At 30.5% G+C, this 12,210-nt stretch overlaps 1 protein-coding gene across 3 annotated transcripts in view; it reads right to left on the reverse strand.

Annotated features, from left to right (window-relative positions):
- Positions 1-11,767, reverse strand: part of LOC139520752 (uncharacterized) — a 37,632-nt gene extending 25,865 nt beyond the window's left edge. Inside the window, exons 1-5 of one of the 3 annotated variants that reach the window (XM_071313678.1) lie at positions 11,719-11,767; positions 10,453-10,556; positions 9,292-9,565; positions 3,705-3,858; positions 1,676-1,812 (exon numbers count right to left, since the gene is read on the reverse strand). In XM_071313678.1, coding sequence (XP_071169779.1) covers positions 1,676-1,812; positions 3,705-3,858; positions 9,292-9,542 — 542 coding nt within the window. In that variant the 5' untranslated portion in view covers positions 9,543-9,565; positions 10,453-10,556; positions 11,719-11,767. Of the gene's footprint in view, positions 1-1,675; positions 1,813-3,704; positions 3,859-9,291; positions 9,566-10,452; positions 10,557-10,665; positions 10,871-11,718 lie in introns of those variants that run through there. The other 2 variants (XM_071313677.1, XM_071313679.1) reach the window with 2 other exon arrangements.
- Positions 11,768-12,210: the final 443 nt, after the last annotated feature.

Here is a 12,210-nt window from a genome sequence, read left to right on the forward strand (position 1 = left end):
TCAACACTTCTATACTCACTCAGTAAATGTTAAGGTAATACGGGACATTCAAGAGTTCATCAAACTATTTGGTCAACTATTCTATACTCACTCAGTAAATGTTAAGGTAATACGGGACATTCAAGAGTTCATCAAACTATTTGGTCAACTATTCTATACTCACTCAGTAAATGTTAAGGGAATACGGGACATGTAAGAGTTCATCAAACTATTTGGTCAACACTTCTATACTCACTCAGTAAATGTTAAGGTAATACGGGACATTCAAGAGTTCATCAAACTATTTGGTCAACTATTCTATACTCACTCAGTAAATGTTAAGGTAATACGGGACATTCAAGAGTTCATCAAACTATTTGGTCAACACTTCTATACTCACTCAGTAAATGTTAAGGGAATACAGGACATGTAAGAGTTCATCAAACTATTTGGTCAACACTTCTATACTCACTCAGTAAATGTTAAGGGAATACGGGACATGTAAGAGTTCATCAAACTATTTGGTCAACACTTCTATACTCACTCAGTAAATGTTAAGGTAATACGGGACATTCAAGAGTTCATCAAACTATTTGGTCAACTATTCTATACTCACTCAGTAAATGTTAAGGGAATACGGGACATGTAAGAGTTCATCAAACTATTTGGTCAACATTTCCATACTCACTCAGTAAATGTTAAGGTAATACGGGACATTCAAGAGTTCATCAAACTATTTGGTCAACTATTCTATACTCACTCAGTAAATGTTAAGGGAATACGGGACATGCAAGAGTTCATCAAACTATTTGGTCAACTATTCTATACTCACTCAGTAAATGTTAAGGGAATAAGGGACATGTAAGAGTTCATCAAACTATTTGGTCAAAACTTCTATACTCACTCAGTAAATGTTAAGGGAATACAGGTCATGTAAGAGTTCATCAAACTATTTGGTCAAAACTTCTATACTCACTCAGTAAATGTTAAGGGAATACGGGACATGTAAGAGTTCATCAAACTATTTGGTCAACACTTCTATACTCACTCAGTAAATGTTAAGGGAATACGGGACATGTAAGAGTTCATCAAACTATTTGGTCAACACTTCTATACTCACTCAGTAAATGTTAAGGGAATACAGGATATGTAAGAGTTCATCAAACTATTTGGTCAACACTTCTATAATCACTTAGTAAATGTTAAGGGAATATGGGACATTTAAGAGTTCATCAAACTATTTGGTCAACACTTCTATACTCACTCAGTAAATGTTAAGGGAATACAGGACATGTAAGAGTTCATCAAACTATTTGGTCAACACTTCTATAATCACTTAGTAAATGTTAAGGGAATACGGGACATTCAAGAGTTCATCAAACTATTTGGTCAACACTTCTATACTCACTCAGTAAATGTTAAGGGAATACAGGACATGTAAGAGTTCATCAAACTATTTGGTCAACACTTCTATACTCACTCAGTAAATGTTAAGGGAATACGGGACATTCAAGAGTTCATCAAACTATTTGGTCAACATTTCTATACTCACTCAGTAAATGTTGAGGGAATACTGGACATGTAAGAGTTCATCAAACTATTTGGTCAACATTTCTATACTCACTCAGTAAATGTTAAGGGAATACGGGACATGTAAGAGTTCATCAAACTATTTGGTCAACACTTCTATACTCACTCAGTAAATGTTGAGGGAATACGGGACATGTAAGAGTTCATCAAACTTGCATAATCCTCCATCTCCATACTTTCTTTGGTGTATTTGTGTTCCTTTACAGCTGAAGCCATTTGTTGAAGTTTTTCTCCTTTTAAATTCTGTTATAAATATAATCAGCACTATTGAAATGTAATGGATTAAAATAAACAGCTGCGCCACGAGAGCATGATACGCCCGTCAAATTTTCTAAGAATAAAGTTCAATAACTTCTCAATGTCATATCCGAAATTTATGAGAAAAACTTCAGGGAGCTTATCTTAATAAATATTAATCAGTCACCAAAGTTAACTGAAAACAGCTCAAAACACTAAAAGGATTACAGTTATTGGAAAACTGCTCAAAGCATTTTTGATTTATTGTCTTGAAAACTAGAAAATTCCCCTTATTGTAATGAATAAATCCTCAAAAGTCTGAAACAAAATAAACAAGAGGCTGTCACAACGACAGCAAACCGGATTTATTAACATTTATTTGTGTCCTGGCAATATCACAAGAACCATTACTGATGAATGTGAAAGTTAAAATCGTCAATATCAAATTTGACCTCCATTTTGTCATCAGTATCAACATATTAAAATTTGAAAAGCTTAGATTGAATGGTTCATGAGTAAATGCAACAACGTGAATGGAAACGCCATTTTACGATCTTTCAAGAACCATAACTCCTGAACGGTAAAAGTCAAAATCGTCATTATTGAACTTGACCTCTATTTTGTCATCAGTAACAACATATAAAAATTTCAAAAGCTTTGGTTGAATGGTTCATGAGAAAATGCACCGACACGACTCGAAACACCATTTTTCAATCTTTCAAGAACCATAACTCCTGAACGGTAAAAATCAAAATCGCCATTATTGAACTTGACCTTCATTTAGTTGTCAGTAACAACATATTAAAATTTTAAAAGCTTTGGTTGAACGGTTCCTGAGTTAATGCACGGACATGACTGGAAACTCCATTTTTCAATCTTTCAAGAACCATAACTCCTGAACGGTAAAAGTCAAACTCGCCATTATTGAACTTGACCTTCATTTAGTTGTCAGTAACAACATATTAAAATTTTAAAAGCTTTGGTTGAACGGTTCATGAGTTAATGCACGGACACGATTGGAAACTCCATTTTTCAATCTTTCAAGAACCATAACTCCTGAACGGTAAAAGTCAAAATCACCATTATTGAACTTGACCTTCACTTAGTAGTCAGTAACAACATATTAAAATTTTAAAAGCTTCGGTTGAACGGTTCATGAGTTAATGCACGGACAACATTTGATTCCCGCCCGACCGCCCGCCGTACATCCCCAAATCAATAACCGACATTTTTGTCACAAAAATCCGGTTAAAAATGTGTAAAAATCAAAAGGGAGCTCATGTCAATATATATAAACAATTCACCCATGTTTATTGCAAATAGGTTAAAGTGTTTTTGAGGTTTTGTCCAAAAAAAACCTGGAAAATCCCCCTTTTTGTAATGTATAAAACACCAAAACTTGTAAAAGTAAAATCTAAAATTTATAAAAAATGAAAGAAAGCTCAAGTCAATAGATATAAACAAGTCGCCAAAGTTTTATGCAAATTTGTAAAAAAGAAAGCTACTAAAATACAAGACCTAATATCTTAGTTGGTGTTGAAGTAATCACAGCACCTTAAATTTCTTTTACATGTAATAATATATTACACTAGTTCATGTATGTTTGGAATTACAAAACAAGTATTTCTGATAGGGGAAAATAAGCAATATATGCTCTTTTGCTTATTTTCCCTTTAACTAACTTCATAACTTTTTTCATCATCAAAAGTTCATCAGCGATCCCTATTCCTTTTGAATAAAAAAATTACATAACATTTACAATTGTTTTTGGTTAAAGCTATGTGTAGGAACTTTAGTTTTTAAAATAAGTAATTTTTCTCTTTCAATTACCGGTGTATTCTTTCTACTAGACCCCTTTAGTTAAATCATTCTGCAACATTTTTTTGAACACAACAAACCTTTAAATAGTTGTCCATGTCAATGCATTCTCCTATCTTTTCTAGAACTTCATAATGAGATGTTCCAGGTCCTGCTCGTATGATGGCCAAGTAAAGATCAAACAAACATTCGTGACATTCTGTTTTTGACAATTTATCTTTCTCTACACCAGTGCTAAAAAAATCCATATAAATGTTTATTCTGTAAATCACGTAACAGCAAATAATTCAAATACTTTTTCTTCCAAAATTTTGTGTCTGCTTTTTCTTTCTTTATTATTAAAATGTAGATATTCCTTCGACCTGATATAAGCATATGTTTGTCTTTGAATATTTCAGAATTCCATGCTTATAAGAAAAACTTATTGATAAAGTTAGTTTAACACATATTTTGTTTTGTGTATTAGTTTTCATGTGGTAGCTGCCTCCAACCAAATACCAACTATCCTTTGAAGTTAAAGCTCAAGGTTGATGAAATAATTCTTACTTCCTTCAACCAGTTTGCAAAATATCTCTTTAACTTGGGAACCTGTCAATCACTTTTTGGAAAGATAGGATATCAAAACAATATTCATTTTGCATTCTAAAATTTCTAATAATCCGTGTCCAGAATACTTTATTAACCTCCTGCCATTGTTTCTGCTTCTATAAAGTTTTCTTAGGATAAAAATAAGATTTAGGTATGCAAAATTCTACTTTCTGAGCTGTCTGAAAAATTTAAACAATAATCCACTGACCTAGTTTTCGATCAGCAATAGCTTTTCAATGCTTAATATTTAGAACTTATGTTAAAAACTTTATTTTTTCAGGTGCACAACTTTTTTTTTACATGAGAATATGCATTTCTAAATTCTTCTCTACATCATTTTATATGATGCACCAGCACAAGCATATTTTTGACACAAAAAAAAAATTAAGAAAATGTATGAGGAAAAAACAACATCAATTAAATAAACCCTTCTATGTGTCAGAATAAAAACCAAATCTGGGTTGCAGCAAACATTGCAAAAAACAGGTGTAATCATGATTACTTTTAGATTACTTTAAGATAACATTTATATGATTACTTGCTGATTACAAATCTTGTATATATATGAAAATAATTTTTGAAAGACCAGATGAAAATAAGAAACAGTAAAGCTTGAACGAAAAATCATGAAACTAGTATTAACAATGATGTGACCTTGTTTATGTGATAAAATGTATCATCTATATAACAATTTTTTATAACCAAGTGTTTTATTTTGTTAACAGTTTACTACAGGAAATTGCCTCTCCAATATTTCTTTGTGAGATTGAGCTTGTATGATACAAGAATATGCCTTGAAAGCATTTTTTTTCCTTGATTGAAAACTTCTGATATTAACTCCAATTTCATATCAGTTTACCCAATATTTTTACATAACTACATTGAAAATCAAATGCAAAAAAACATTTAGTTCCAATTTGACTTTGATGGTTGACATAAATATAGGAGCCCACTTAATTCAAAATGGAAGTTAAAAGCAGATTCCATTTATTGACAAATTAAATAAATTTGGTTTCCCATAAATTCGTGTATAATATGTGCTTTTTAATTTTTATTCTTTATTAACTTTGAGCCTTACAGCTCATCAGTATAAACAAGTACTTGTACAGTGTATACATATGGCATAATATTACAAACAATATGCATAGTAAACAATAGGTGACGTCAGAAGTTTCATCAATACAAAATATCTTTTATTACAATAAACTGTTTCTAACATTTAATTTAAAGAGAAATGAATATACTTTCCTAAGTTACAAAGCTGTTTTGTGTTTTCACCTGACAATAATTCTATCATTTATTAATCAGATCAAGTATTAAAAAATTTCAAACAAAAAAAATGGAAGTAGTGAGCACTAACACCTGTAAAAACATTAATTTAAGTTAATTATTTTTTCCTTATTTGTTCAGGTTTTTTGTTTTATTAGGCAGTTGGTTAAAATTTTAGAAAAAAATAAAGTTATATCAAAAAAATAAAGTTATATCTTTTACATTGAGCAATTCACTATGCTGTTGAACATTAATCCTCTTAAAAAAATGTTTGAAGAAATTTTCTTTTTATTTATGAAATCTGAAATGAGAAAAATTGAACCCCCCCCCCCCCTCCCAATTTTTTTTCACATCCCCCTTTTCCTTATTCCAAAACTGATCTCAATTCAAATTACTAATGGAGTTTGCAACAATAACTACTCATTTAAATACATCATAAAATATTAAAATGTAAAAAAGTGATTGTTATCACTGAATGGTAAAGATTGTTTTAATTTATCAGTTGGGAGTAAAAGTGAATATACTTTGTATATTGTATAAAACAATACTTTAAGTTGATTCAACTACTATTCTGGACAAAAAAAGATAACTCCAATTGAAAATTTCTTGCTATTGCGCAATATTGTGTAATTAGATATTTCTTGCTATTGCGCAATACTGTGCAATTGAAAATACTTGCTATTGCACAATACTGTGCAATTGAAGATTTCTTGCTATTGTGCAATACTGTGCAATTGAAAATTTCATGCTATTGCACAATACTGTGCAATTGAAGATTTCTTGCTATTGCTGAATACTGTGCAATTGAAAATTTCTTGCTATTGCACAGTACTTAATATAATAATTTTGGATCCTGATTTGGACCAATTTGAAAACTGGGCCCATAATCAAAAATCTAAGTACATGTTTAGATTCAGCATATCAAAGAAGCCCAAGAATTCAATTTTTGTTAAAATCAAACTTAGTTTAATTTTGGACCCTTTCGACCTTAATGTAGACCAATTTGAAAACAGGACCAACCAGATGCTCCGCAGGGCGCAGCTTTATACGACCGCAGAGGTTGAACCCTGAATGGTTGGGGCAAGTATGGACACAACATCAAGCTGGATACAGCTCTAAATTTGGATTGTGATTAAATAGTTGACACAGCATAGGTTTCTGACACAGAATGAATGTGGTCTAATGAACTTAAAATTTTTTTTTTGCCTTTGAGCAATTCACTATGCTGTTGAATATTAATCCTCTCAAAAAAATGTTTCAAGAAATTTTCTTTTTATTTATGAAATCTGAAATGAGAAAAAATTAACCCCCCCCCCCCCCCCCCCATTTTTTTTCACGTCCCCCTTTCCCTTTTTCCAAAACTGATCTCAATTCAATTTCTAATGGAGTTTGCAACAATAACTACTCATTTAAATACATCATAAAATATTAAAATGTAACAAAAGGTGCTTGTTATCACTGAATGGTAAAGATTGTTTTAATTTATCAGTAGGTAGTAAAAGTGAATATATATTGTATATTGTATAAAACAATGATTTAAGTTGACTCAACTACTATTCTGGCCAAAGAAAGATAATTCCAATCAATTGAAAATTTCTTGCTATTGCACAATATTGTGCAATTAGATATTTCTGGCTATTGCGCAATACTTTGCAATTGAAAATATTTGCTATTGCACAATACTGTACAATTGAAGATTTCTTGCTAACGCAATACTGAGCAATTGAAAATTTCTTGCTATTGCACAATACTGTGCAATTGAAGATTTCTTGCTATTGCTGAATACTGTGCAATTGAAAATTTCTTGCTATTGCACAATACTTAATATAATAATTTTGGATCCTGATTTGAACCAACTTGAAAACTGGGCCCATAAACAAAAATCTAAGTACATGTTTAGATTCAGCATATCAAAAAAGCCCAAGAATTCAATTTTTGTTAAAATCAAATTTGGTTTAATTTTGGACCCTTTGGACATTAATGTAGACCAATTTGAAAACGTGACCAAAAATTAAGAATCTACATACACATTAGATTTAGCATATCAAAGAACCCCAATTATTCAATTTTTGATGAAATCAAACAAAGTTCAATTTTGGACCCTTTGGGCCCCTTATTCCTAAACTGTTAGGACCAAAACTCCCAAAATCAAACCCAACCTTCCTTTTATGGTCATAAACCTTGTGTTTAAATTTCATAGATTTCTTTTTACTTATACTTAAGTTATGGTGCGAAAACCAAGAATAATGCTTATTTGGGCCCTTTTTGGCCCCTAATTCCTAAACTGTTGGGACCTCAACTCCCAAAATCAATCCCAACCTTCCTTTTGTGGTCATAAACCTTGTGTTTAAATTTCACTGATTTCTATTTACTTATACTAAAGTTATTGTGCGAAAACCAAGAATAATGCTTATTTGGGCCCTTTTTTGGCCCCTAATTCCTAAACTGTTGGAACCAAAACTCCCAAAATCAATCCCAACCTTCCTCTTGTGGTCATAAACCTTGTGTCAAAATTTCATAGATTTCTATTCACTTAAACTAAAGTCATAGTGCGAAAACCAAGAAAATGCTTATTTGGGCCCTTTTTGGCCCCTAATTCCTAAAATGTTAGGACCAAAACTCCCAAAATCAATCCCAACCTTCCTTTTGTGGTCATAAACCTTGTGTCAAAATTTCATTGATTTCTATTTACTTTTACTAAAGTTAGAGTGCGAAAACTAAAAGTATTCGGACGACGACAACGCAAGACAACGACGCAGGAGGACGACGACGCCAACGTGATAGCAATATACGACGAAAAATTAAAATTTTTGCGGTCGTATAAAAATTTAGAATCTACATACACAGTTAGATTTGGCATATCAAAGAACCCCAATTATTCAATTTTTAATGAAATCAAACAAAGTTTAATTTTGGACAAACTTGAAAACTGGGCCAATAATCAAAAATCTGAGTACATTTTTAGTTTCAGCATATCAAAGAACCCCAAGGATTAAATTTTTGTTTAAATCAAAGTCAAACTAAGTTTAATTTTGGACCTTAATGTAGACCAATTTGAAAACAGGACCAAAAATTAAGAATCTACATACACAGTTAGATTTGGCATATTAAAGAACCCCAATTATTCAATTTTTGATGAAATCAAACAAAGTCTAATTTTGGACCCTTTGGGCCCCTTATTCCTAAACTGTTGGGACCAAAACTCCCAAAATCAATCCAAACCTTCCTTTTATGGTCATAAACCTTGTGTTTAAATTTCATAGATTTCTATTTACTTATACTAAAGTTATGGTGCGAAAACCAATAAAGATGCTTATTTGGGCCCCATTTTGGCCCCTAATTCCTAAACAGTTGGAACCAAAACTCCCAAAATCAATCCCAACCTTCTTTTTGTGGTCATAAACCTTGTGTCAAAATTTCATAAATTTCTATTTACTTCAACTAAAGTCATAGTGCGAAAACCAAGAAAATGCTTATTTGGGCCCTTTTTGGCCCCTAATTCCTAAACTGTTGGGACCAAAACTTCCAAAATCAATTCCAACCTTTCTTTTGTGGTCATAAACCTTGTGTTTAAATTTCATAGATTTCTATTTACTTAAACTAAAGTTATAGTGCGAAAACCCAAAGTAATCGAACGACGACAAGGAGACCGACGACGCTGATGCCAACGTGATACCAATATACGACCAAAAAATTTTCAATTTTTGCGGTGGTATAAAAAATTAAGGCCAATAGTCTTCTAAAGATAAGTAATATTTTTTTTGGAAGGTTGCAAAAGAATTAAGTAAAAGAAATTAATTAGGAACTCACTCTATAAGATCACAGAGATGCCGACAAGTTGTGGTGGCCATATAACACCCAGGAGAATCTCTGGGTACTTTCTGTATATATTCCTCCACACAAATCTTCTTGATGTAAATATTTATGATGTTTTTAATGTCTGATATCTTGATTGTCTCCCCTATTTCATCTATGTCAAGGTCATTCAGTTCATCTTGAATAGCAGACTCAGTATCATCATTACCATTGGCATAATCATACTTTGATATTATTTTTTCCATCTTGATTTAGTAAGTACTCAATGCTGAAAATGAAAAATAGATTATACTGTAAATTCAGAAATTATTGCGAAAAAATGCGACAGGGTTAAAATCGCAAATAATTTTAACTGGCATATGAAATAAACAGGGTTTTCTCAATATCGCAATAATGAAAACAGCATTTTAGTCTAAAATGACAAAATTGCAATAATTTCTGCACGCAATAATTTCTGAATTTACAGTAACAAATGGTCTTATTTTGCACTAGTTCATCATTAATATAGGTTAGCATGCATTTTATTAGTCGATTCAATTGTCTTAAATTCACTTTAAAGTTCAACATTTATATAGGTTAAGTTGGTTTTACAGGTTGATTGTCAATTTAAAACCTTATATGGAAGATTCATTTATTTCTCATAAAAGGACATAAAATTATTATCTGTGATGAAAGCATTATGAAAAGTAAACAGATAATTCGGTATTTTGTTCCTAACACAAAAAGGTGACAATTCTGTACAATGCCTGTTGCTATTTGGGTATAAACATAGGAAAATTGTTTCTAACCATTTAATATATTTATTGATTTTTGTCTCTACATTATACCTCAAGTATTGCATTGATAAAATAAAAAAAAGAATACAAATCAAGGCAAACTAATTAAACCAGGTATTTCACCTCCACCTGAGTTATTATTAAAATACTAAATTAAAACAATTATACATGTCCTATGCCAATATATCATCAAGAGACACATTTATGAAGTGAAACCAATAAAATTATGAGTTAAAGATCTTGTTGATCGATTTAAATTAAGTACAGGGTTATAATGTACCTGAGAATAAATTAGTCTATTTTTAAACCTTACTTGTAGAATTATGAATACCTTGAATGCATTACAAAAACTGAACAATAATCAGAATATTTTACTTACCTTTATTAAATCAATTCTCTCTGTTAATCATATATCCTTAATTATTTCTGTAAGTAACTAAAATAGTCTTATTGCATGCCATAGTAGAAAAAGTGGTCAAGTATCTGAAATGAAAAAAGTCTGTCAGCATTAAAAATGTCTATAAGAGTTCAATAAATAGATCATTGAAAATGTAGTTCAAATATTACCAATAAGATCTAATTCAAGACCTACCCTATTTTTTTTTTAAATAGTTCAAAATCATTTAAGCTGAGACATGTTCAATAGCATAACATACATACACTATCTATTTAAATACAAATTGTGTACATTATTCTTCAAAGTTTGGTTTTCCAATAATGTACCTACTAAGGTATATAGTACACAGGAATTGTCAGAAATTAAACCCTCAGCTAATTTAAACAAACCTATTGAATTCAAATTTGCATTCAAGGTTGAATTTAAACTATTTCAATTACTGGTTTTTTTTCTCAGATAAAAATAAAGATTATCATTTAAAAGAATTTAACAGAATGAAAACAGATTTGACAGATTCTTAACTTAATTGCAGCAATACAGAATAGCAGCAATTCTAATACTTTATGCTGTTTAAATCTGTGGGGACAGAAACATGTTTATATGTATTTATTATTTATCAAAGAGTTAATACTTTATATGGAGGTATTGGTCTTGAAAGATCACATCAGCTATTTTGTAATTGAGAAAAGAATTTGTCTATTTGCTTTATGTTTAAAATGTAAATTTAAATACTTCGGTCATGATAAGATTTTTATTCATGGACTATTTATGCTTAAATCTCCTGAATTGTGCCTTTCTATTTGTTTGTTCATTAACATTTGTGTACATAAGATAATTTACATAAAGTTGTTAAAATTTAAAAAACATTAACAAAACTGAAAAAAAAACACTTTTCCTTCCTTTAATATAACTGTTAACTTTAGTAGAATAAAATCAACATTCCAGAAAAGTACTGTAATGCCATTTCAACAACTCTCATAATATATTTGTCATCATTGCATGCCATCAACATTTTTTCTAACAAACATTTGTCAAATAAAATGAATTCATCATTTGTTTCAAAGAGAAACTAAATATAGGCTTTTGGTTTATCCTTATCCTTGGTAAATTATGAATACAATACAACTGAAAAACCTCTAATCATTAATCACAAATCAATTGTAAGAGTGCAAAAAAATTTTAAAAAATTGTTTTTTTGCCAAATGATGTTCTTTTATTATGCCCATCTCTTAAAATTATCAACCTTACCATATGAAAGAATATAACTGTTGTCCAACATGTTAAAGGGGAGATAATCATATTTATTTTGAGTTTTCTCAAAGTTCTATTTGTAGTAGTTGGATTATTTTCTTGACTGATATATTGATTTGTATTTAACACTTTATCTAGTATAGATTCCTGATAGCATAAATAACACTTATGGTGCATTACTTAAGCAACCAGGTTTCAATTCAAAACTAAAAGATTGGAAGGCAAAGACTATACTATAGAATCATAGAGCTTAGCCTTAGAGTTCAATAATTAGCAGGCAATAAATGTGATAGCTCATGTAGACTGAAATTATTTCAAATTATACACTTATTATTATTATTTTTTTTTTTAATTTAATTGATTTATTCAACTTGTATAAAGTTTTACCATATTTTGGTTGTGACAAAACAACACATAAAACTAAAGACTGATCAACATAAATCACACTAATAACCAGAAGTGATCTTTTATAAAAAAAAAAATAGCGGA

The sequence above is a fragment of the Mytilus edulis genome, chromosome 4 (assembly GCF_963676685.1).
Source record: "Mytilus edulis chromosome 4, xbMytEdul2.2, whole genome shotgun sequence".
Taxonomy (NCBI): Eukaryota; Metazoa; Mollusca; class Bivalvia; order Mytilida; family Mytilidae; genus Mytilus; species Mytilus edulis.